Below are 26672 nucleotides of genomic sequence, written 5' to 3'. Positions count from 1 at the left end.
CTGGCTCTCACAGTGACAGCTAGGGTGGGATACAGCGCGTCGTCTCCAGTTTCATGCAGTCTTTTTCTTCTTTTTTTTTCCTTTGAGCAGATAAAAACCCTTTTTAACCCTTCCGTAGGCTTGAGAGGAGTTCACACACATATACAGTCATCCAACATGTGCACATACACACACGTGTGACTTTTAGATGACTTCAGGGAATAGAAACTGAAAGATGATGCATGCTCTCTTTTGAAACCCCATGGTTGATAGGGGCAGGACCTCGCCCTCTTTCTGTGTGTGAGTGCATGCGTGTGTGTGATGTACATCTTTTTGTTCTTATGGGTTTGTACTGTGTGACCTTTCTGAAGATTAGACCTGGATGTCGATCATTTTCCCTAGAAAACTGTTAGAACGAGACGACAGTGCAAATATGGCACACTTAGATAAGTTTGTTGGTTTTGGCAGTAATTCCCACACATACACTATCTGTAAAGAATTACATATGGTATTTAGCTTCAGAAGGAAATACAGTAAATCATCCTTTTTTCCCTTTATTGTGGTTTGTTTTGCCATCATCAAAGACACTCACAAGCTGTGATCTCCACTCAGTGCAGCACTCATCTTATCTGAATACTTTCCAGCTTGTCAAGAGGCTCAAATCTTCAATAGGAGGAGGAGGAGGAGGACGGGTACAAACGAATGACTCTGACAAACCAAAAGGATGAAGTCAGCCCCACTGCTCACCTCCAGTATGTTAAGGCCTCTCTGTAGCTGTCAGCGAGATGGCAAGACACAAAGCAAACAAGAGCTCTCCCTGTAATAGTTATATACAGCGCCGCGTGTGCTGGGTGTGGTTGGTAACAGTTGTGTGCCGCGCACAGACTCCCGATCTCACCATGGTAGGATGTTTGTCTTTTGTAGGGATTAAAAAGGGATCCAGGAAACCTGCCGTCCTAGTTTTGCCACAGAACGCAGAAAGGGCGACCTACTTTTGATGGTAGCACTAAGCCAGGAAGGAGACTCCAAATCATAATATAGTTAGGAGGTGGCTGTTTTTGTCTTTCCTCACACAGGCTATGCTTCTTGTCTTTTGGCATGTTTCTAAGGCTTCTGACTCAGTGTGTGTGTGTCAGAGAGGCTCCATTGTCTGCACACAACCTGTAGCTGTAACATGAGAGGGTGAGAATGCAAGAGGAAGACAGTTACTGGGAAAAGCAATGATGATTTTTTTTTCCCATACATACTTGCATTTAACACAAAGCCTCGGGGGTGCATGCAGCTCTGTAGCTGGCTTCAGCAGTGTCATTTACCTTCTGTCACATAAGGACGCATAAGCAGGGAGAGCTATATTTGGCACAATCACATTGCTCTGGATGTGTACAGTCAGTGCGTATAGAGCTTAACCATCTAGATCAGTGGGTCAAGTGGCTGACATACTAATCCTAACACCTAGATGCAGCTCTGATTTGTCAAAGTTGGCTCTAATCTACTGCACATTTTGACTGCAGCACAGACATCTAAGACCTCTGGGTGAACTGCCATCTATCTACATATATGTAAAAAATTAATTTCAATGGTGGTTACTGTATGTTTGATGTCCTTCATCTACTTTACGTTTACTTCTTTAAATGTCTATTAAATTATTATTGTACTTGCATTTAAGTGGACCCTGCTTCACAAATATCCACTTCTCTCAAACCTCGCACCTCTAGGTTCTAACACAGACTCAAGCACCAAGATATTTCTGACATCTGTCTTTTTGTGTGTGTCTTCTTTGCAGTGTCATCATGCATCACCACCTACAAAAAGACCCCTCCTCCGGTCCCACCACGAACTACCCCATCCAAACCTTTTATATCGATCACAGCCCAAAGCAGCACCGAGTCCGCCCAGGATGCGTACATGGACGGGGGTCCCGGCACACGAACGGGTATCAGTTCCCAGCCGGGCCTGTCCAACTCTACAGAGAGCATCGATAGCATGAAGGCCCTGACGGCAGCCATAGAGGCAGCTAACGCTCAGGTGCACGGCCCTGCGAGCCAGCACGTCACCAACAGCACCATCACCATCACTGCCACCGCCACCACTTCCGCAGTTGCACACGTCTCCGCGGACACCAAGGCGCAGAGAGAAGCTCTCCGCAAGTGCCTGTCCATAGGGATCCAGGTTTGCAATGAGACTGGGGTTCAGTCAGAGTTCTAATCCAGTTTTTCTGCCATGCAGACAATTTGAGAATTTCTCCCCCTTCTCTTAGGTGGACCCAGAAGAAGGAGGGCCCACAGAGGAGCAGTCTAAATTCCAGTCGATAGGAATTCAGGTGGAGGACGAGCGATGGTGAGTAGAAACAAAAAAGGGAGTAGATGTTCTTAAAGGGAAACTGGATAAGTAAGAAGAGAGATGAAACAGGGATATCAGAAAGAGGGCTTTTTGAAACCAGGGTAGGTTGATAATGTGCGTTACAAGCTTTTGCCCCCCCCACCCCCCCTCCGCACTGGCTTCCCTACAGCAGCTGTCCACAGTTGAGGGGTGGCTGGCGTCAGAGCCCCCTCAACTAAGGGCCCCAAATGACAGCTGGGCCAGAGGATGTGGTATAGGGAGATTGGAAAGCTGAGGGGGTGAGTTGACAGCCATCTGTTGCTCCAGTCATTGTGATTCAGGCTGTTTGGGGCTGCGTGTTTGTGTATGTGTGGGAGGGAGTGAGGGAGGGAGAAGAGGAGGGAGTTTTATTGAGTTTGTTTAGGTCCGAGAGACCGCTGCGCTGTCAGTTAGCCGTTTATTCTGTTGCATGTTCCCAGTTTGAGGAGAAGAGCCTAGTGTGCTCGCTGTTTCATTAGCTCACACTGCACCACACTCCTTTAAGTTCTCTGGTGGGACACAGCCATTTGTAGCTTATCTGTCTGCTTTCATCCCCCCCCCCCCCCGCCCCCCACCCCCCCCCCCCACACACACACACACACACACACACTTTTATTTTTTTAAGTCACCTTCTGTTTAGTTAGGAAAGCTAGTCAGTTTAGCCAGTTCCTGGTTTTTGCAACTCATTGAAGGGATGCTTCTAAAATTCAAAGCGACATAAGCTTTTATCAAAGGTCACAGAGAGGGCCACGTCCAGCACTTCAAAATGTGCTGGATGTGGAATGTTAGGGGATTTCTGAAAGGAGGAGGTCTCAGCTGATCAACCATGCTCTGAGTTCCTGGATACGCCAAGCCAAATATTAACTCATCCAGATAGGCTGTAGTCTACCTAAGTTTGGACTTGTTGTTATGCTGGACTGCAGCTAATGCATTTTTCTGGTTAATGTTTGGTGTTGGTTGGCATGTATTTTTGTTGATACATGCATGACTGTTTACCTGTTGGCATTCATCTGTAATGGTGTGTGTGTGGGTGTGTATGAGTGCACACCTGGGAGGTCTGGGCATGCTGCCCCCTACATTAGATTCCCAGACAGTGAGAGTGCCAGACTCCTACGGCCTTCTTCAGTGTGTCTGTAGGTGTGTGTGTGGGTGTGAGTGTCTGTGTGTTTTTATGCAGCAGTCATAGGTCATAACCTCAGCTTGCTGTTTGAACTAGGATTAACTGACGGGCAGTGGAAAGAGATGTAAAAGTGTTGGAAAGAACAAATAACATGCTTGTCTTTAGACAAACATCTTCCTTCTCTCTTTTACCTATTTTTTTTAATATGATAATATTTGTATATGAAGCATTTACTTAAATGCAAACTGAACAGGATGACTTATTTGATGTAGGTTGGTCTTTTACGACCCCACAAATTAAATTTAGGGTATGTTGGACACTGTACAGATTCTTTCCTAATCTCACCATGAAGGCTAGTGCCAGCCCTGATTTTTCCCGTCACTACCTGTCACCAGCAAGAGGAGGAATTAACACTGCTATGGTTTTATGAAGGACTCTCTCTGTATTTGTGTGCTTGTGTGCATTCTTCGCTTTCTTCACCAAACATTCATCTGATGTACTTCCTACTCGGCAGATGTTTTGCTCTGAACCTCGTGTTCCAGAAGTCCAGCGTCTAATATGAAGTTGTTTAGACAAGTGTTCCTCATGTTTTGGCTAAAAATTCTTTCTGACACACTTTCACCATGGTATGTTTTCAGCAGCTTCCTGCCTTTGTCATCAGAGGCTTTAACAGTGTAAAGATGTAACCACGGTGATGTCACTTACTGGGTTGTGGACCGCATTTTAAAGCCCCAAAGTTGACGTTTTAGCAGCCACCGTGTTTTTTATGGCCAGAAGTGACCATATTTGGATGAGGGGGTGGAGCAGTAAGTTATCAGCCAGGGGTAGCAAGGGAAGTTAGCAAGCTGTAAATCACATCAAACCAAACTATTTCTCAGATGATTACATTTTAAAAGTCTCCAAATGGCAAAAGTACTGCAAACAATGTACAGAGGTTCAGTTCAGTGACTCAGGTAAGCTGAGGTGAGGCCTAGCAGACACCTCATGTTATGTTAGTATGAAGAAGAAAATTAGCCACAGAGACAAAACTATTTTCAATGTTTATTAATTAAAAACTGCCATTTTTGATACTTTCTGACACACTTCATTTCTCAGCCATGGGATTTACCATTTGGCTGATAGCCCATCAAACTGCAATGCCTTTGTTACACACAGGCACTGCACTAGTCCTGAAAACGTAATATAAGGGATAATTAGCAATGTTAGCCTTTTTGTTTTTGCCCTAGCTGACTGAAGGCTTTCGTTAGACATTAAATCCAAATAAGGCATGTTTCTTTTTTTAGGGCCATTTCCTCTTGCTTTTAAGTGTAAACCAAGTATCTGCAGATGACAGGAAAATGAAGAAAACGTAGGACCTTCTGGTTCAGAGCAGCAGCAACATATGGAATGCAAAACTCAACCTCTGTGGTGATTTATCACTTTCTATTACTTGAATGTAGGAAGAGGAAAGATTTTCTGTGATTTTTATTAGCTCTTGCATACCTTACTTGTGTTTTATAGCTTTTTTCCTCTTTCACATTAACTTTTATCCTTTAAAACGCCCTAGTTCTTTTTGTTCTTCTGCCTCTTGTCTGTTGATCTAACCGTCTGTCTGTCTGGGCAGTGTTTGGCTTTGCCTGTTTCTGCCCCTGCAGGAAGTTGTTAGCAGCCTGATAGAAAGCAGGCTGTGGTCATTAGCTCTGAACACCTGCTTGGAGGAGTTATTCTTTAACTGCTCTTCACACTCACACAAACATACACGCACACGAAGGGCTGCTGGCATGTACACGTAAAGCGCATACACGCTGTTTGATCTACCCGACGCCACTCCCATCTTGCTTTCTTTTTTTTTGTGTTCACAGAAGAGGGGAGATGAATGAGAAAAAGGGGGAAGTAAAGATGAATGGGTAGAGTTCAGGAGGAGTGTGTGTCCGGAGATGGGCTGAGCGAGAGGTGATCATTTGTGTGTGTCATGCTGCAGGCAGGTCAGGTTGAGGTTTCATGTGTGAGAGGACTGTGGGCAGTTTTTGGTTTAGAGTAAAGCTAACAGGCCTGGTGGAGAGGGTCTATTGACAGGACAATTGTAATCCCATATATGTCTCACAGTAGTATAATGGATTTTTGAATGGGGGCATTTGTGTTAAACTGAAATGAGCACTAATACCCAGTTATTTTCTTTAATCCTTAGAGCCCATGTCCATGAGGGCTTTTATGCCTTTTCATCAAAGTGTATCACTTATTTTTAAAGTGTCTCAATGACCACCACTCTGCTACATTTTTGTATATGTTATTATATGTTATTAAATTATGTGCTTTAAGTCATGAGCTGTAATCAATTATTAGACTAATGGCTTGTCCAATCACTGTGAAGTTAGCATGCCAGTTCCCTCCCCCTCCTCTCCTCTCCCAGCACCCGCATCCCTCTAACATCCCATTTATCTCTTGGGTGGTGAGCTGCTCTATAGAACATCGCCAGCTCTGTGTGTGTGTGTGTGTATGTGTGTGCATGTCTCTGCTGTTGCACATAGTGTGGAGAGACTTGGCAGAGGCTGCCCGACAGCGGCACAAAGCCTCTGAGTCAAATGCGACATGGCACGCCCAGCTGTAGAGAAGGGTTCCAGGTGTGAGTGTGTGTGCATGTGTGTTTTTGTGCTACCACTATTTGTGTATGCGCAGCGGTCCCACAGCAGGGCTTGCGGTGTGACAGAGGCCTGTACACACTGTTGCTATTGAATGAGCCAGGTGACAAAACATACACGCACACGCACACTCACACACAAAAGATGTTCCACAATACAAAAGCTATTCATCGCTGAGATCATTGTGATGATAATTGCTGCTAAAAGGAAGGCTATAAAAATAAACTAATCAGATGTTTAACAGGTGAAGAATCAATAATACCTTTGTGCGTCCCATGTAAACTTATTCTTACATCTTCTCCTAGTCACCGCAGAATGACCCGCTCCAACAGTGTAACCACAGCTGTGCAGGCTGACCTCGACGACCCATCAGACGCTCCGGACCTGCCGCCGCGTCTCTGCGCCACCATGCCGCGCCAGCACTCACGTGATGCTGCCACTTCCACCGTCAGCATCCAGGGCTCTGGGAACCACTACCACGCTTGTGCCGGAGATGACTACGGGGAGGTGGGCTTTGACCCATCCATCCTGCCTCCTCCTGACCCCTGGATGGACAACGTACCTGAACCAGAGGGTGAGGCTCTGGAGGCGGTTGGGCGATCGGTGTGCCCGCGTGACGGCCGCTGGTTCCTCAAGTTACTGCAGGCTGAGACAGAGCGTATGGAGGGCTGGTGTAAACAGATGGAGCAGGACGAGATGGAGAATGAGCTGCCTGAAGAGAGTGAGTTGATTCATTATGTTTAGATGTCATGATAAATTTTACTCTGTTATGCAGTGATATTAGGTCTATTTTTCCTCCTTTCCTCCTCTCCTCTTTTGATTTGGAGGGTGCTGGTATTCGTGGTACTGGACCACAATAGCTGCTTGTTCCTGTCTCAGGCCCTCTGGCCTCCACAGACATACCGTGCATACTTATCAATAGGCCACTGCTGGGCCCAGCCACGCTTGTGTCCTCTGGATACACTGCATAACGATCTCTCACACAGGGTTTGCCGAGTGCCCCTTCAAGGCAACTATTTCATCTTGATGTAACACACAGAACAGCACTCGCCTGTATGCACACATCGAAATATGTTTTACACACGTACACTCAAACAGACATACCAGACTGAGTAAACAAGCCACAGACTGTAAGCACTGTATTCGTACCTGCGCAGCTGATTTCATGTTTTACTGAAAATGCCATTGCGTTTGCAGCTAGTGTTTTGGTTCCAGGCAAGAGATTTTCTCACAGAACATGGATAACAGGGAGGCTGTCTCAAGGTCATATTTTCCCTGATCCCAGACTACAATGCACACGTGCACACACAGACACACTCGCACGCATCCTGAAGGGGTTGAAGTCTTTGTCTGCAGCACAGGTTCATTACTCACCCTCTCAGTTTCTAATAGCACTAGCCTTATGTACTAGCAGTTGCCTAGCAGTTGAGTCCATATCACTGATCAGTGACATTTAAATTAGTTGTGTAGCCTTTTTTATCTTATGCATGAGGCTGCTGGAAAGTGATTGTAAGAAAAATAAAAGGTTGCTGTTGAGACCAGGTGCTTGATTTGACCATGCTTAAAACATGCAGTGTTTTGCATTGTGTGTTTAATGATTTTGTATTTTTGGAAAAAGAATTGTGAAATATAAATGGATTTCTGTCATTCTCATCTGATGTTCACAGATGTTTTGTATTTTGAAATGCTCGTACGAAGCAGGTTTCTAATCCATCCTTTTTTGTTGCATTACTAATGCAGCCCCTCTGTTAGTGGTGCAACATGCCTGCAGTATGCAGTCCTGTGAGTAATTGCATTGTGTGGGTGTGTGTGTGCATGCATGTGCGTCTGTGTCTTTCTGCAGTCCTGGGTAAGATCCGCAGTGCAGTGGGGAGTGCCCAGCTGCTGATGTCCCAGAAGTTCCAGCAGTTCCGGGAGCTGTGTGAGGAGAATCTGGTATGTGTCACCTCATCCTCTGCATGCTCCCCTCAGCCCTCCCCCACACTGACATCATCCTGCACAAATCACTCTGACAGGCCAGGCCAGAACTCATTTACTATGCATCTACTATAGACATCACATCTTTGCAGTCACTCGCAGATGAAAGGAAAGAGCATGGCTGCGTGGATATCTGAATGCTGATCCCAGGATTTACATATCTTCATTAAAACCCAGAGATTTATGTTTTTTATGCCTTTTGTTAAAAATTTAAAATTCTATGTTGCATTATTTATAGATTATTTAACAAACATTTAAGCTATTTAAAAACAGCAAGATTTATTTAACTAAAAAAATCATTTTTGTCTTTTACTAACTGAGAAAAAAATCCAAAAATATACAACTGGAATACTGCTGTGTTTGTGTTTATGTAGCAATGGATTGCTTAACCTTCTTAAGTGAAGGATGACAAGACAGATTAAGAAACTGTTTTTTAATCACAGCAGGTCTATGATTCAGACCAACTCCAGTACTCCCACTTATCACAATATGATGCAACTGTCTCACCTGATTTATAGAAAATCTGTTCCACTGCAGTTCTAAAAAATGTTTGGCTAAACAGTTAAAGCCAATTTTGTGATTCCTCTAACTCCTATTAAATATTATAGAGCAATAGTATTTTTTCGAAAAAGTGTGTGATAATCTTATAAACTGTATTAATTTTTTTATGTGTGGTTTCCATGCATGTGATGTTTGTGTATCAGAATCCAAATGCGCACCCGCGGCCCGTCTCTCAGGACTTGGCTGGATTCTGGGACATGCTCCAGCTGTCCATTGAGAACATTAGCCTGAAGTTTGATGAACTCCACCAGCTGAAAGCCAACAACTGGAAACCTCTGACTCCTCCAGAAATTCAGGTGCTGACACATACGGCAAATACGAACTTCAGCCAACTCCATTTTAAATAATCAAATGACCTAACTGCAGTGTTGTTTTGGAATGCTCCACTAACCCGCATGCTATCTTCTGTCATTACTGTATACTTTGAATTGTAAGTCCTAATGATTTACAGTTAAGCTTTGTTGTAGCATGCTTACATGTGTTGCTTACTGTCATGTCGGCTGCCTGACGCCATCACTTGTATTTGTGTGTTTTGTTCTGTCTTGTCGACAGTGAGCTGCTTTTGAGAAGCCACTCTACCTGCCATGCACCGTTGGGGCCTGCCCATCTCCAATGGTCTTTTACCTCACGCAATGGCCACCATCGTGCTGTCTTTCCCCACACAAATGGCTGCCACTGTGAACCATAACCTCATTAAAAATTGCATGCTTATGCCGGCAACAGCCACACCGCTCTTGCTAACCCTCATGCAAACCGGCTGCAGTCGTGTCGCTCGTCCATGTGTTTACCTGCAGCTTGCCATAAGGACTCTCTGGTCTGTCTTTAAGACTATTTGTCATTCCTGTCCAGGAGAGAAGGATGCCTCCTCCTGTGCCAAAGAAGCCCCAGAAGGGCCACCCTCCCCTGGCTAGGGACCGCTCCCTGGAGAGCTCTGAGCGCCAGCGTCTGGAGGCTCGCAAACGCCTGCTAGCTGCCAAACGCGCCGCGTCAGTTCGGCAGAGCTCTGCTACCGAGAGCGCAGACAGTATCGAAATCTATATTCCTGAGGCTCAGACCAGACTATGAGACACACAAACTCATATAACAACACACAGGTCCAGTACACTGTCCCATAAACACAATAGCACTGAATGGTAATGCTACGGTGCTAACATACTGTAACATAATCACATTTTTTGCAGACTTCCCAGATCACTGTGAAGTCAGTTGCTATGGAAGCTGGTTGAAGAAGTAATGTACACTTACAGTATTTATTTATTACTTAATTAATTTATCTTTCTGTCTCTTCTTCCCTTCATTTCCTTCTCCCAGCTTTGATGTAGCACTCCCTCTGTTCCTTGTACCTCCACCTGCTCGTTGCTCCCAAAGAATTATCTCACTAATCCCCACGTTTTAAGTGACCTGATATTACAAAGATAAGCCTGGTGTAGCACAGCAGTGTTGCTTCACACGGATATGTTTCAGGAGCCCAGGACGCAATAACATGGTGGAGGGATTCTGCGCGTGTGTAGGTGCTTACGTGCAAACACACAGGCAGTTGTAAGTGATGTATTTAATCTATCAGATCAACTGAAGAGACCAGACCAGAATCATTCTTGATATTTATTATGTTATATTTTCTATTTAAAAAAAATCTAGTTTTTAAAAAGAAATCAATATCTGACTCTAAGAGTACTACAGCCACAAAAGTCTGTGTTTTGTTTATTGAGGTCACATTTTAAAACGTAATATTAAAAAGCCTGCTTATAGAGGCAGCTGGTAACACAGTTCACCTTCTGCCTGAAAGTGGGTCCTTCCAGTTGCGGGAGGAAAGGTCAAGAGGTTAGATTTTGCTCCTTCAGGTTCAGCAAAGTGGCTCCTCAGACAGTAGGAGTTAGGTTTTCGGCCTCTGCAAAGAGTGCAGTACCCTGAAAGGTTCCCAGAAAATGCCACAAACCGAATATGTGTTGTATGTGTGACAGGATGAGCGTGTGCGTGTTTTGTTTAACTTGTTTGTTTCAAAAGTGCTTCCTATTTTTCTAGGTCTAAAGGGTCCTAGCTGTAATCGAAGATTAAGGTAGCAGCATCAGCAGACTGTAAAACAAATCACCCGTCTTGTCTGAATTGAGACTGAGCAGAACAAGTTTGTATAAAGGATATATAATGACATGAAGTGCATGCTTACACAAGGTAACTGATATTTTTGTCTTTTTTAACAGATTTATTCCTTACTCACACCACGTTTAAACTCTTCAGTGTAACAGACTAAGCTAAAGGACTCATATGTGGTACAATACTGGTAGTTGTACGATATTTTATTATGTCATTTTTAGACAAGAAGAGTTTATGGACAGTATTGAGACTACGGGACTGAGAAAGGACTATTTCTCCTCACTGTGTGTGCACTCCCTCTGCCTCTAAATGAAGCAATTATTTGAAGGTCATAAAGAAAAAAAGAATCCAGTTTCTAATATTTTGTATTAGTGTTTAATTTATTGATTAGGAGAACAATGACTGTTTATTGCCATTGTTATTATATTATTATTATTATGCACTGAAAACAAGGCCCTTATACTGTGTTTGTGTTTTATTTATGTTCTCCAGCATGACAGGCGCCTTTTTTGTCTTTTCCGTTTCAGTGATCAGCCTTAATTTCTATCGCGCTAGTCGAGCACAACTGCAGTCTCAGGGGAAGATGTGTGTGTGTGTGTGTGTGTGTGTGTGAGTGAGTGTGTGTTTGCGTGTTGGCGAGGTTCAGAGAGAGAGTGTGACTGACTTCATCTGACTGTATATGACCCATATTGTTGTCTCTTGTTGTACATAATTCCTGCCAGCAGGATAGGCCATGATCTTAATAAAGCAACCAGTGTCCATACCATATTCTCAATTATGTTTCTACTGAGCGTCTCAACCCGGCTTACTGCAGTAAAACAAGGTACTTCTGTCAGCTGCTTGAATGTGGAGACAATCCCGAGTCAGTTTATGGTCACTTAATTCTTCACGGACTAGCAGAACTTTGGTGTGTAGTCCAATTTTCTGTATTGATCTGATAAAGTTGTGTGCCATTGGATAACTATAGGAAACACGGTATATTCCTTTTATTTGTCCCACAATGTTGAACTACTACCTGAGCTTTTCATCGAGAGATGTGCGAAGATGATGTAACCATACAGTATGATTTGTAACTCCTTTAGTTGGTCAATAAATATTTTTAGAGAGGGTGCTTATAAGTATAGTTCAAACTTCATGCCATTTAATATAGACAAAGCTCATTTTAGTACTTTTTCTTTGGAACTTGTTTTAAGTCAAACTGTCTGTCGAATAAACAATTCATTTATTTATGTTTATTATATTAACATATCAATATAACCCTCCTGGTATAGCAGGGAGTTAGAAACCAGAATGTTGGATTGTGCTTTAATTGCTAAACTCACTCCAGCAGTCCTGGCAAATCTGAAACTTGTGATGTAGTTATATTAAGAGAAAAACCTTCAAATAAACATTTGTACATACATGAATGTTTCCCTATGTAAATGTAAACTAAAAGAACAAAACAACATATTACAAGCAGATATACATTTTGTAATTAATGTTATTACACTCTTGATGTTATGGCACGTGTATGAGCTCTTATCAGCATTAAAAAACCTCATTGCCATAATTTTGTTGTGTTCATTTCTTTCCTGTCACATGTGTTCTCAATTAGAATATAATTAAACCGATTACAAGGCCAGCGTGGTGTGTTTTTAGGGCATTTCCCATCCGCAGGGGCGGATCCCCATAATTAGACGCCGCTTTTGGCCTCGGCTTAGCCTTGACGTTTCTGTACGTGCAGCTTCTGGTGATTTGTCATTCACACATCAGTCATGCTGAGGCGAGGTGTGCTGGCTTCGGTGGCTAGAGTTAGGGTAAAGGGTTGTGGGGGTGTTGTCTCTGTGTATGGCCTGCCCTGGGTCAATCTACCCATCATATGGTCCTCTATGGTGGGCTGCATCTGCCTACTTGTGTGCCTGGAGGTCTGTTTAAACCCTTAGTGATTACATCATTTAGATCAGACCCAACCTCTGTCACCTCTGACAGGAACCGACAAAAGGTTCAAAGGAATCCTGCCTGTTCCACCTATTATGCTATTAAATGAGTTAATGTTTCATCAGTTGATCAAAAGTTAGCCTATCAAATATGATAATGCAGCATGTATAAATGCTGAATTTGTCAGTGCTACATGGTATTAACTGCAGTTCAATTGCATTCAACCCCTGATCTTGAGTGGTTACATATCATAGCCTGCTAGTTAGTGAACAGGTAACGTTGCGGATTATCATTTTAATGAAGATGTTTAAAAAAAGATCCCCTTAAAATCCTAAAAGTAAACTGCTGTTCAGCTTAAAAGACGGGTATAATAACAAAAACAGTAAGGTGTACCTGCCTGACCTAATACAGAGAACAACAGAGAAGCATTGCCAGATGGGAACAGCTGTACTCATATGTAAGCTTCCTTACACTGACTTTATTGGCACGTAAACCCTGTCAGCGAGAAAGTGTCGACGTCTGCTGTTTACCTGTGTTAATTTATACAGGATTATGCTAATGCATGGGAGCTGTTTTAAAGCATTCGCACACACAGGACTGCATCCTGTAGAAAGACAGGAATGCTACACTATTGTTTTCTCATATTCCCTTCTTTTATATACACTGAACAATTAAACTAAACACACTACTCCCAACATTAAGGGATAAATGTGTGCAGTAGAGTTAAGTGATCTGAATGATCCAAAGCAGGGCAAAATACTTGAATAAAAATGATCAACTCTGAGATGTAGAAAAAACAAAACTTTATTTGAATCCCATGTGACCCCTAGTTGCCACAAACATTGCACAGTATGAAAAGAAATCACATCATTGGGCATCATGTCACATTAACTATACACATGGTCCTATTATACAAGGAAATGTTTTTTGGTGATTTTTATTTTTTTAAAAAGGGCTGTTTTTTTGTCAGGTTGTAAAACAGCAAATGCAGAAAAACATATGTAGTGTTAAATTTTTCCAGTCCACTGGCCGTCATTTTTCGCTGAGTGATGGGATAAAGGCTCATGCTAAGAACCTGCTACATTGGTCTTATGAAACACCCCTCAGTGACAAAAAGAAAAGTTAAAAAAAAGAAGCATAAAGGGTTTTTTCCTTTTAAAAATAGCTAAAAGTAAATAACAAAAATTAAAAACTATACTTATGAAAACAAACATTTACTACAGTAGTGAATAAGTTTGTCATAGATGCCAAGAGCAAAGTATTTTTAAGACACTGAGATGACCTTCCTCTGCCTTTAGTGTGCAAACAAACAAGGCAGACCAATCATGAACTGATCTCTGAAATGTTGAACAATAATAATAATAATTAAAGAAAAAAAAAAAATTAAAACGTGTGGGTGCGACCAATCCACCTGACCGATCTGTGAAGGAGGACTGATTCTTGCTCTTGCTCCGTTTACTACAATACAGTATAATGGAAAGACATAAAGACAGGCAGCATTGTTCTGATAACATTTTTGGTCCCTGTGTGCAAATAAAATACACATGTAGATACATAAAGATACATGTATATGAAATGTATAAACAACTTACAGCCAAGGCACCTCGATACGTTTTTTCTTTTCTTTTTTTTGTTCAATAAGAAAGAAAGAAAAGCATCCATGTCAATTTGATTGGTATACCAAAAATAGAAATGGTCAGGCTTTCGTGTGGATTTTGTTCTTTGTTACGTGCAGACGAGTCACTGAAACGAAGAGTTCCACAGCTGAGATGCAAAGTCAGTCTCTAGTTCCTCCACTTCTGTCAACTTTCCTCCTTTAAGCGACCAGCTGTTTGGCCTGCAGCTCCATCTCTGCAGCCCGTTTGAGGGCCACATCCACCAGGAGCTGGAAACCGCTGAAGTCTTGTGTGAGGTCTGGAGGGGTGGGGGGAGGGGTGTTGAACAGCCCACTGCGGGGGCTCAGGTTGCCTTCTATGCTGGTGCTGCTGAGGATGGTGGTAGTGGGGGTGGCGTTGGGTAGTGGCTGACTGCCTGGCCCTTCTTCCCGGCACCTAAGCAGCGCTTGAGCCTGCACGGCATGCAACAACTCAGCTGCCCTGTCACAGTTCATGCCGGGCGCGCTGGGGTGGGAAGCTGTCGGGCTGGTTTGCATTGCTGTGGTGACAGTAGTGTGACAGATGACAGAAGGCCGGGTGGGCACGAGCCCAGGAGACGGGGACGCGGAGGTCGGAGAGGGCACGGTGGGGGACACCGCTTTTCTCAGGACGCTGGGCACGGCGGGGTCGAAGCTAGACGGGTGCAGCACCCGTTTGTCGTAGCTCTCTTCTGTGGCTGCCGCGGGGCTGCTGTGTTTCGGGGACTGGGAGCTGTCAGAGAAGCTGTCACCAGCTTTGCTACCTTTCCTGGATATGGTGAACTGGTTGGGATCTTTGCCATCTTTCCTCAGCATCTCCGGGAGAAGTCTCCGGCGTGCGTTAATGAACCAGTTGCACACCTGCAGAAGACGATAACAACAACAACCCACACAGTCAGAAAAGGCGCGTCACATGGCTCGCTTCCATTCTGCCTTGCGCTTTGAAAGAAAATCTGCTGGTACATTTATCCCCAGGTGCAGTCTGCACATGTCAGCAGAGAAATCGAGTGAAAGGTAAACCCTACCTATCACATGCTGACATTTCACACACCGCAACCATTTCCTGTTTTAATCATTTCACCACTGCAGAAATGACAAAAGACACCTCTAATTATAAGCTAACCCCTTTTTTAATAAAGGTCAGTTTAGATTTAGAAATCTTGTCTTGAAAATAGTTTTGAATAAAAAAATAAATCTCTTTTGTAATAGCAGCATTCACAGTTCACTCCACTCTTTTTCTCAGTCCTCCAGGCTAGTCGTAACTGGCTTAAGGAGCCTTTCAGCTCTAACTATGTAAATGACTCCGCATTGTTCCCAGACAGCTGGGATAGAAAAGGGGCTAGAGGGAGGGAAATTCCTGTCCAAGTGCCTCGGCCAAGCCCACAGCACACAGGGAGTAAGTTTACTCACTTTGTCTCAGACTTTTATGTTGCAACATCAAGCTGATCTAGATGACCTTCAATTCACAGTGTGTATGTGTCATAATTTGTTTGTGATCCAGACAGGAAATGATTCAGTCAAGCTGACACTTGTTTCCTCTTGACTTTTACAGTGGTCTATTTACTCTCTCTGGGCTTAATGGCAGAAAAAAAAACAGCTTCAGGCGGTACTATCTTTTTTCCGTCAGAATCTGTGCCCGTACCTGCAGTGTAGAGAGCTGGGTCTGCTTGGACAAAAGGGCTTTCTCCTGTTCAGAGGGGTAGGCGTTGTAACGGTGCTCATACAACCAGTCCCTGAGGATCTGAACGGACTCCTTGGGCAGATTTCCCCGCCGTTTTCTCTTCCCACTGCTCCCCGCGCTGGACGACAGATCCAGAGGGGCGTCCACGCTGTCCTCATCGTCAGTCTCGCTGCCTGACAGCATCATCAAACCTAAAAAAATCACGAGCGAGTGCAAGAGAAGGACAAAAAAAAAAAAAAAAAAAAAAGAGCGTGTGAGGCCAGGACAAAGAAGAATTTATATCCTCTAATGTCAAGCCACCCCGTTGTCAGAGCGGCTCTGCCACAGCCGCTCAAGTTGTCTGGGAGGCAGCTGATGTGTCAGAAGCAAGCTGTCAAGTTCAGCCATGTGATTCATATAAGGAGCCAGGGAGGGTGTGAGGAGGAGGAAGAAGGGGAGGGTGGATGTAGAAAGGGGGGGACGTCACAAAGGCTAGCCTGATGCTGTGTCAGTTATAAAACCTGCCTCAACAAATACAAGCCAGGTCTATTCTAGACAGGCTGATAGCTGGCACAGCAACAATCTCTGTGTAAAAGGGGAGAGTTTGTTTTGAAGAACAGGAGCGCTGAATCTGAAAGATTACAGAGTCTGTATTTTTTGTTTTTTAAATGGGAGGCTTAGGATCTAATCGAAGTCAATCATGATCAAAGGAAGTGCTCTGAATTGCTTTGAATGTCAAGAGTACAGCCCAGGCAAACTGATGTGCTTTTGAACTGCTTTTAAATTTGTCCCATTTTCCATCTGGCATATTATATATTAAACATTTTCAGTCCCATTTAGTAACTAACCAATACAAAACCTTAATATGCGTCCCTCCTCTTTATGATAAAGACACACTGAGGTTTATTAAAGACTGGCTCCTGTGATTTTAGGTCAATATTTACACCTGGACACCAGCACCTAGGCTACTGTACGGGAAGCCAAGCGGTCATAGCGAATAAAACAGGCCAGGATATTTATTGTACAGCCGTGAGCTCCCGGGCAAACTAGTGGGAAAGAAGTAAGAAAGTTCCCAAGTCAAGAGTGGCCAACAGGATGAGGTAATTACGTAGGTTGGAGAGGCGAAGGGGGAGGGGAGACCTGTTGCAAATAAGCGTCTCCAGACTAAACAAAAGAATCCAGGGCTGCCTGCTCCTTTGTACGCGTTTCAAAAGTTTCTACTCGCAAACAGCGACTTTGGCGCAAACTTTCCACCAGCCGAAATACGTCGCTTCCACTGAAAGGCCAGAAAAAAGACATTTTAACCCGAGAAACACGACAGTTTTTCTAAGTTTGAACAACTTGTAAGAAGGTTCTTTTGTGTGCGTGCGTGCGCGAGCGAGCTGCACCACGAGGTCCATGAATGTAACAAGGCAACAGCAAGTTCCCACAATGAGGTCAGGATGAACATTAGCCTACATTTGGATTTTGGTCATATTTTAAAGGCGCTGGGGGCTGTTTCCGTTCGCTGTTCGTAACTAAAAAAGATACAAAATATCGAGGTTTTTTTTAAGCTTACAGGCTGCCAAAATGTAACAACCCCTGAAGTCACAACAGTCGCACAACTTTTGACTTGTATCGACTATCACCACTTATCAAGAACCGAAAAACTTCTTCACAAATGTAGCTTATATGAGGTTTCCACCGTAACAGAAAAAAGGCGAAAGCGTCTTTTAAATCATTCTGAAAGTTGTCCCAGTTTATACCGCGACTAGGAAAACAACACACGGCGACACAGTCGTGCGTTAGCCTATTGTGTGAAAACTTGAATAAAGCACATTTAGATAACCTAAAACGGTGGCTAAACCTTGCTATTGTCGACTTTTGACATCGCGCCAACACATGGCAGAAAAAGCCCCCCTGTCATGTCTGGAAAGGAAACAATAGACTGCATGGTTTGCATATGAGGGAAACGGTTCTGTTACTCATTCTTTAACGCCGTCTCCGTCTAAAGTCGTTTTTTTCCTCTTCCCTAATACTTTAATGTTATTTCTTTTAAAAATCCCACCTACCCTTTTTGGTCTTCATCTTGAAAAAATGCCCGCTTATTCCTCGGCAAGCGGAGAAGACAAATTCTCTGTCAGAGCTGTGTTTTCCCCCCTAGATATCCCCAGCGTGTATCCGAAATCTCGAAAATCCTTGTTCATTAAAAAATGCTTCTTTTTTCCCGTTTTAGATGTTCTTCTCTCTTCTAGTCGTCCTTCTTTGGAGACTTGAGGTGGCAGGAGAGGGGGGTGGGGGGTTGTGGGTTACCTGAGATCTCTGCGTCCCTTTCTGCTCAAAGCCCCTTTTCTCATTGACTGTGTGTTTGATCCTGAAACTGGGTGACAGCTATCTTTGACAGCTGCGTGACTAAACGCAAAGATCCTCCCACCACCAGTGGAGAACAGGAAAAATCTCTGACATCAGCATGGCTTGTTCCACTGACATGAATACAGTCTTGCTGAGCTTTAACTGCTGCTGACCCTACTAATAAAGTGAATATATATCTATATAGATATATAGATATGTATATCTATATAGATATATAATATGCAGAAAGCGTTGTTTAGGCGGGCAAGCAAAATGACAACAATAGCAGACTGGGGGATAGCACTGCGGACCTCGTGGTAACACCTACAGATTAAAAATAACTAAACTAACCACAGTAATTTAAAACATATATATAGCACATTATTGCTACAGGCTATGCCGCATATTTCCGAATGAGCGTCGGTGTGTTTTTGTGGTGCAAGCTTCATCGCCTTATCACAGTCTGTGGTTTATCACCTTTCGTATCGCTTGTTTACATCGTGAAGAATTACCTTCACGTACTCCCAACAATAATTCTTCTGCATGCGAGTGCTTTTTAACAATGTGGCTTCGTATAGGCTGCTGCAGTGTGTTACAATAGGGGCCTCGTGTTATGTTTATGGTAATAGCAGCAAATCTCGTGTTTATACTACTGTGCATCCCCCTCCTCCTCCTCCTCCCGTGTTGTGACTGTAGTAGTCCATTCTTCTGTATCCCTATAGATACGCGTGAAACGTTTCTTATGCGCTATCGATGTCACCCCGATTGAATTGTAAACATTATATAAGGAGAAGCTCCTGTAATTTCTCACAGGAATGAGGAAATGCTTAAAAAATACAGTGTGGACATGGGTGTAGCTGCGGGATATATTGATCAAACCTTGCAGCAGCTGGAGGTTAGCGCACCAGCTCGGCTTACTAAAGACAACAGCAGCACTGCGAAGAAAACGATCAATGCCTTCATTTGTATGCGGTGCACAACCATGCGACAGCTGCTGTAGCATCGTTTCTTTGCATGCATTTGTTCCAGACATGCATTCAAGTGCTCTTTGCGGAAGCTAAATGTCGCCTCCGCGTGCACACAAGCGGAACTGTACGTGAATGCAACGCGGCGTGCAGACACGAGGTCCTCGGGGTCCCTCTGGTGGTGATTTAATTGCACTGCAATTCAGGCGAAAATAAGGAAGGAAAGAAGTTGCTTTAAAATACCTGGAAATTATGTACTACGTAAAATTACTTAGAGTATAATTTGTGTCTGATTTCCTGTTGAATACACTAGCCAAAATGAATGCATAATGTGTAATGATAGTATAATGATTGATGTAAATACTTGAATTATTACCTCCTTACTCTGTTGTATTTGTCGGTTAATGCAATTACATTGTAATTTCAGGTCAAATACATGGAAAGTCAAGGGGAATTTCACCTTTAGTCACAGGCTGTATTAGAAAGTGTTATTATGTTTCAGTATACTATTACAGCATATTAAAACAAAACAAAAATAAACAGTCACCTTTACTGATTATTAATGTTAATGTTGTTTGGGGTTTTTTTTGCTGCTATAAATGTACACCCACTCACTGAAGTAATATTTTTATAATCAAACACAAGCAGCCTGAGTGTGTTTTCCAGCTCAGTCACTGTTAAAAATAGAGACGACTAAGTTTGGCAGGCCAAAGCCAGCTACTGTCAGATACTAGGTATGCTTCCCATCAGTTGTGACATTAAAATAGATCAAATGATATTTATTGATTGGCTGATTTTTGTAATTAATAATAGCAGTAATATTAATAGTCATTTAGTCTGATAGACTAGCTGTGCTGATGACTCATTTTAAACGTTGAGCATTTCATGCTTTCTGTATAATCAACATTTGGCGAGCTTTTTTGAGTCATTTCTTTTATTAATATCTACACTTACTATGACGGGAATTCAGTGGTGATGTAAGACGACAAATAAAGCTCAGTGTTTGTTTTATACTTTCCAGACCGAGATAACACTGCACTTGTTTAATGAATGTTTTTATGTTTATTTTGTAGGATTAATAACAAGAACCACATAAATCTGTTTAGAGGGGAAACGAATGTAAAACGCTTTGTTTAAAGAATAGACACGATAATTAGCTGAGCGGTAGCTCTGCTGCTTTACTGTTGTGTCACTCGACTCATTTGACTGTGACGCATCAAATCCTTCACATTTGTCCACGAGCATCGCGGCTTCAGTCAGGACGCCCGTGGAGAGCTGTGTGAACTTACAGACAGCCACAACTGTACAGGAAACTGGTGGTTTTTTTCTTTCAAAATAAGATTGTTGTGGTTCAAATATCAGAATCAGAATACTTTAGGGTTCACAAAATGATGAGGTTCAACCATAATCTGGTAAATTGTTCCCATATCCGGGATTTATGGCGGACTGTGTTTTTCCTTTGTTCCAGTTCATTCGCAATAAATCAATAAATAAAAATCCTAGGCCTAATTACACTAAAACTGAGCTTTACGAACATCTGCTTTAATTAACACTTTGCTATTCTAAAGCGAGTAATTGGATGCGCTGTTTTTATTTAGATTACCTTGTCATTTGAAGTGCTCATTTCATTTCAAGTCATCATGTTAGTAAAGAGGAAGAAAGTGTATTTGATGATTATGTGGCTATTTGAATGAAAGCAACACCACAATGGACTTTTTGAAAGTAAATTAAAACCCAGTAAACGTGGTATTCTTAGTGAACTAGTTATGAGACTTCTTAAAACATAAAAATAAAAACGTTCACTATTTTGTAAGGATTTTTTGCACTTTAAAGTTAAAGCATCTTTTCCTGTTTATCAGCATGAAAACATTTTTTAAAAGTTTGACTTTTTTAAAGAAACTTTTGCTCATTGATCTAAGGCAGTAAAGCATGATCGCTCATAACGAAGGCGCACGTGTGCGTAAACCATGAATTTTATTTTGAAATAATTCAACTGAAAAGTGTTTTTTGGCTTTATTTCGTCGGACTTGATTCTGTCGAAGAGGACTGGGTCCTGTTACAGTTTGGAGTCTAAAATTAGGGAGGCACCCCAACTGCAAATGACGCAAGAGGACTAAACTGGACAGTCTAGTCGTCTCTGTGTGTCAATGACAGCGGGACTCAGAGCCATGGAAACCTTCCCTACAACTTTGCTGTTGTTGATGACACGGAGAGTATTTTTAGCTATTGTTGTCATCTTTCCGTAACAGCCCAGCCGCGCCGTTCAGTATAAAGGACTCTTTCAAAATGCAGTTGTACAACAGTGTGCTGACACACTACCCGAGGTCGTCTCGCAAAGTTACAATAACTTTGTCGACCGCTTCTGCGCGTTTGAACGGGGCAAGTTCCTCTGAGGCTGACAGGCCGGGATTTACTCAACCAGACGCAACTTCAGCGACCAACGGTGATCCGGTGAGCGAGTCTGTGTCTTCCGCAAACATGCCTGCCTTGTCGTGTTACGAAGCTTCAACCATGAGGCCAATTTACTTCACCTCGACTGCTGAAATTTTAATCCGGAGACCTGATGGAGTGGAGAGGTCTGTGCCTGTGCATGTTATGAGGGAGTCCAAAGTCAAACCACCTTCCCCAGACTCTCATAGCGGTGAAACTTTACTCTGTAATGACTGCGACCCTGATGTGATAGTGGACTTGATAGATCAATTGAGCAATGGGACAGATGAGCTTTTCCCAGACTGCCCAGAACTGACTGGAAATCAGCTTACCAACAGCAACAACACCAGTGGACCCAGAATAGAAGAATACAAGAGAACGGTGGAAACTTCAGGTGGGGATGATGGAATTTCACTAACTATTACCCCCTTCAGAAGCAAGACGTGGGCCTCATTGAAAGACAAGGAGCTGGTTCCCCCCAAGGCAGTACAGCCTAAGGGTCTCATAAAAGAAGATTTTAGCTTAATGAGCACGACCAAAGCTGCTCCAGCATCAGAAGAGAGACGGGCTTTTGAGCTCAGTGTTCTGCAGGAGTCCCTTCCACAGAGAGTCCAGGAGAGAGGGGAGATCAACGACAAAGTCGCCCGATACCTGGCTGAAGTGGAAAAGCAAAATAAGTACCTCCAGGAGAGGCACAAATACAGGTATCAAATCATTCCAGATGGCAACTGTCTGTACAGGGCTGTGTCTAAAGCCACATACGGGGACCAGTCGAGACATGCAGAGCTGAGGGAGCGGACGGTGCACCACATCGCTGACCACCTTGACGAGTTCAACCCTATCATTGAAGAGGATGTGGGGGAATTCCTGATCAATGCAGCGCAGGACGGCACTTGGGCCGGTTACCCCGAGCTTCTCGCCATGAGCCAGATGCTGAATGTCAACATCCACCTCACAACAGGGGGCAGCTTGGAGAGTCCCACTGTCTCCACCATGGTGCACTTTCTTGGAGAGGAGGATCCTTCCAAACCAGCTATCTGGCTGAGTTGGCTGAGCAACGGTCACTATGACGTTCTCTTGGACAGGTGTCTGCCCAACCCAGAGTATGAGGACTGGTGCCGAAACTCGCAGATGCAAAAGAAACGGGACGAGGAACTGGCAAAGTCGATGGCAGCCTCATTATCCAAAATGTACATTGAGCAGAATGGGTCCGTGTAAACGAAATACAGCGCATTACAGAGGAATAGAGATGAATGGTTCTGCTTTGTTTCTACGTGCTTTAAATTATTGTTTTTTAAGGATTTTTTAAGGAGCAAAAAGACGTGCAGTGCACATACTTTGGTTCATGTCTATGCCAGCGTTTTGAAATTAACGCTAGTTGTCTCCGAAAGAGTTTGACAGTGTGTGAGTCTGTTCTTGATAGTTTGGGTGATGTTGACATGAGTGAAATTCTCTAATGCTGTTCAGATGTGGCTGAGTGCTTTTGGAGTGTACTATTTTTATTTGCCCTCTCTCAGCTGACCAGTTATTATTATTTTTTTGTCGTGCTTCTCATGCTTTGGCAACTGCCCAATATTTTCAGACAAAGAGAAATCTGGTTTGCATTTTCCATGTGTTTAGCTACTCATTTGCACAAAATTCCTCTAAGAGTAGTTCACAGTGCTTGGTTTGTGTCTGCGAGAATGATTCAACGGTTCATTTTCCATTATTCCAGTACTTTTTCGACATTTGACAAAGAATTTCAAAATAAAGTTAAGACAAAAACACACTAACTTGCAGTGGCTTCATTTTTAATTTACATGCTCGTTGTCCCGCTATTTGTTTATCGCCTACATTTTCATACATTTGTTATTCAGCTTTAGCGATATCCACTGTTTCATCTTAGGTGTAAGGCAGTCCATAACCACCACATCACCACCACAGTTCATGCTGCAGTCATCCTCCACTCACCAGTGTCCTAAAGTGAAAAGTGATGTTGGGAATTTATTACATGATGTAGTGACCCTGCAGCCTCTCATTCAGGTCAGGCTGCCGAACTCGGTGTATTAAGGGACCACGGCTTCAATACACAGAGTACAAGGGAATGTGCTCTGTGTACTGAGCTATGTTAAAGCTTAAATAAAGGGTGCACAGTCACGGTATAGGCCAAAATGTCATTTCTTCTGTAATTGTTTTCTTTTTTAAAAACTGTAGATTCTGCTTGATTTCCTAAAAACTATATAAAAGGAAAGCAAACCACCCAAATACAGCTTGCAAATACTATAAGCTAATCTCAACATATGGATGTATTCATATTGTAATAATACTTTCCTTTTTGGCATTTCACATTAATGTCTGCTGTTCTAAATACACTTGCCGGTCACTTCATTAGCTACATCTGTTCAGATGCTCACGGATACAAATATCTATTTATCAACACCTGAGTGCATTTAGGCATCTAGACATGATCAAAAACCTGCTGAAGTTCAAACTGAGCGTCAGAATGGGTAGAAGTGTCTATGAACGTGGCATTGCTGCTGGTGCCAGACTGGCTGGTCTCGGTATTTCAGACTTGCTTATCTAATGGGATGGGATCGCTGGGGTTTACAGAGAATGCTCTGAAAGAGAAAAAAGTCGAGTGAGTTTAAGTCCTCCAGCCAAAATACCAGAGGTTGGAGGAGAAAGGCCAAGGAAGGAAATACACCAGTCACATCAAGGGGTGTCGAACTCCAGGCCTCGAGGGCCGGTGTCCTGCAGGTTTTAGATCTCACCCTGAATCAACACACCTGAATCAAACGATTAGTTCATTACCAGGCCTCTGGAGAACTTTAAGACATGTTGAGGAGGTAATTTAGCCATTTGAATCAGCTGCGATGGATGAAGGACACATCTAAAACCTGCAGGACACCGGCCCTCGAGGCCTGGAGTTCAACACCTGTCATTACAACCGAGTAAGAAGAGCATCGCTAAATGTGCAAAACCTTGAACCTCGAAGCGGTTGGGCTACAGCAAACAGAAGACCACACTGGGTGTTGCTCCTTTAAGTTAAGAACAGCCAAAAGTTACACGGGCTCACCAAAATGAGACACAGCAGAAAACTGGAAAAACGCTGCAATGAACGAATGCTATGAATCTCATTTTCTTTTGCTTCTGCCGTTTGGTGTAAACAACATTAAAGCATGGATCCATCCTGCCTTCTATCAACACTTCTGGCTGGTTGTGTAAGGGCGAGGGAGATGTCTTCTTTGCACACTTTGGGCTCATAAGTACAAACTGAGTGTCATTTAATTGCTGCAGGCTGCCTGAGTATTGTTCCTGACCATGTCCATCCCTTTATGATCACAGTGTCCTGTTTCGTGAACATGACAAAGACATATAGAGAAACTTATTCAGCTGCTTTTTAAAGCCATATGTGTAATTTATGAAAAACTCATGTACTGATAAATATTGCGCCTTCCTTCCGTTAGGTGGCACTGTATGCTCCCAGATGCTCAGACAAGGTATCAATAAAGGTATTTGTATTCTTTTAAAAACAGATTACAGCGTTGGATTATCGGATACAATACGCAGAGTTAAAGTGACTGCGCAGTGGTCTTCAAAAATGTGAAATGGCATGTTTTGGTATCACGGGATGCGATGACTGGGAGAAATGGTGGTTTATAAAGTTTTACATTTATAATTTCTAAGACCACCCAAGTTAGATTTTGAACATTGATTAAGAGCTTCCTGACTCTGGCAGCTGGAAAATGTTCAAAATGTCCGAAAATATGATATGTGGTATGAAAATCCAACATTATTGTGTTTTTACAGCCCCCGATTTAAACTTTATTATGGATTCTTTACAGTGATGACGTAACGCTGCAGTCACCGTCATTTGTGTGTGTGGGGAAAAGTTTTATGATTTTTAATACGGGGGGAGGGATAGTGCCTCTCCTGTTCCTGCGAGTCTACTACGTTCACAAGGCTTCTTAGAGCAGAGGGGCAGGTGAGAGTTGGACCGAGCTGGCTGCTTCACCGCAGTACTGGCACACAGTCAGCTCAGAGACGCACAGGGGGCAGAGGGAAAGTCATCCACGGACGCCCGTCTCCGGTGTGTAGTGTCGAAGGATTCCCACGCGCAACACGGACGGCGACGCGGTCACCTCGACGCGGTAAAGCCTCCCCACCCCACCAGCCCCCTGCTCGGAAGTTGGCTGTTACTTTTAAAACAGCACAGAGAAGAGCGGTGAAGTCCTGGAGCTCTGACCTGAGAGCCTGTAACAGACATGTCGGGACACCGGGTGCAATTCGCGGACCTTCTTCCGAGTGATCATAAAGGAAGTCCCAAATCTCACAGTAAGAAAACAAATATACACATATATATATCTGTTGACCTTGATTTTAACAGATGCCAAGTCTAAATTATGAAAACTTTGCAGAAAATCTAAAGATGCCGTGTTTAAAGTTTTTACTCACAGTTAAATACTGCTGTTGCTTAACTTTAGTTACCCAAATAGATCCGTTACATTGCTGCTTTCCTAGTATCCTGTATCTGTGCCCTACTGTAGTCAAAACAGTTAAGCTGCCCTCTCTGCGCTGTCTTGCATTGTATTACACTCCTCTTCATGATGCAGTTATCAGCAGAAAACAGTCAATCCTCGATGATTACATGTATTTTTATTTAAATATGAAATGTTACATGCTGCCTTCTTTCTTGCTTTCTTGCTCATTGATATCTATGTTAATGTCATACTGCACATGTTATATATGAGTGACAGTGTGTGGCCTTTGTGTTGACCCCCTGCTTTGCCCCACTCCTCGGTGTGATCCCATTCAGTCTCCACTCAGGACACTTATCTGAAGTGGCAGTTGCCCTTTACGTGCTGCAGCTAACTTTTTCTCCTCAGGCCTCCTCTCATTGAGTGTCATGCTGTGTCTTAAGTAAGGTGACACTCAGGTTTGGGCACATTTATTGACCACTACAACTCACAGTATTAAAAGCACAACGCTATTGGCTGTAGAACAGAGCCGGATTTGGGGACTTGGATTTAGTGCTCTTTATTGCTCTGCTGGT

General features: G+C 43.2%; 4 protein-coding genes across 7 annotated transcripts in view; 3 read left to right on the top strand and 1 right to left on the bottom strand.

The window, feature by feature from the left end:
- dlgap1b (discs, large (Drosophila) homolog-associated protein 1b) overlaps positions 1 to 12250 on the top strand; it is a 99970-nt gene extending 87720 nt beyond the window's left edge. For 2 of the 3 annotated variants that reach the window (XM_026179769.2, XM_026179770.2), the window contains 6 exons: positions 1763 to 2148; positions 2237 to 2316; positions 6381 to 6796; positions 7919 to 8010; positions 8757 to 8909; positions 9463 to 12250. In XM_026179769.2, coding sequence (XP_026035554.1) covers positions 1763 to 2148; positions 2237 to 2316; positions 6381 to 6796; positions 7919 to 8010; positions 8757 to 8909; positions 9463 to 9678 — 1343 coding nt within the window. In that variant the 3' untranslated portion in view covers positions 9679 to 12250. Of the gene's footprint in view, positions 1 to 1762; positions 2149 to 2236; positions 2317 to 6380; positions 6797 to 7918; positions 8011 to 8756; positions 8910 to 9165 lie in introns of all 3 variants that reach the window. The other variant, XM_026179771.2, reaches the window with a different exon arrangement.
- A 1157-nt stretch (positions 12251 to 13407) lies between these two features.
- Positions 13408 to 18277, bottom strand: tgif1 (TGFB-induced factor homeobox 1). The gene is made up of 3 exons (XM_026179772.2): positions 17966 to 18277; positions 15897 to 16126; positions 13408 to 15115 (listed from the first exon to the last, which is right to left on the bottom strand). The coding sequence occupies exons 1-3, from the start codon at positions 17979 to 17981 to the stop codon at positions 14438 to 14440; spliced, it is 924 nt and encodes a 307-aa protein (XP_026035557.1). The 5' UTR covers positions 17982 to 18277; the 3' UTR covers positions 13408 to 14437.
- A 2980-nt stretch (positions 18278 to 21257) lies between these two features.
- Positions 21258 to 23408, top strand: otud1 (OTU deubiquitinase 1). The gene has a single exon (XM_026179442.2). The coding sequence runs from the start codon at positions 21497 to 21499 to the stop codon at positions 22856 to 22858; it is 1362 nt and encodes a 453-aa protein (XP_026035227.2). The 5' UTR covers positions 21258 to 21496; the 3' UTR covers positions 22859 to 23408.
- A 2161-nt stretch (positions 23409 to 25569) lies between these two features.
- kiaa1217 (KIAA1217 ortholog) overlaps positions 25570 to 26672 on the top strand; it is a 132470-nt gene continuing 131367 nt past the window's right edge. For both annotated transcript variants that reach the window (XM_080306041.1, XM_080306038.1), the window contains exon 1: positions 25570 to 25954. In XM_080306041.1, the coding sequence (XP_080162167.1) occupies positions 25885 to 25954 (70 nt within the window). In that variant the 5' untranslated portion in view covers positions 25570 to 25884. The remainder of the gene's footprint in view (positions 25955 to 26672) is intronic.

Source organism: Astatotilapia calliptera, chromosome 9, assembly GCF_964374335.1.
Source record: "Astatotilapia calliptera chromosome 9, fAstCal68.1, whole genome shotgun sequence".
Lineage (NCBI taxonomy): Eukaryota > Metazoa > Chordata > Actinopteri > Cichliformes > Cichlidae > Astatotilapia > Astatotilapia calliptera.
This window is presented reverse-complemented; position numbering and strand designations above follow the sequence as displayed.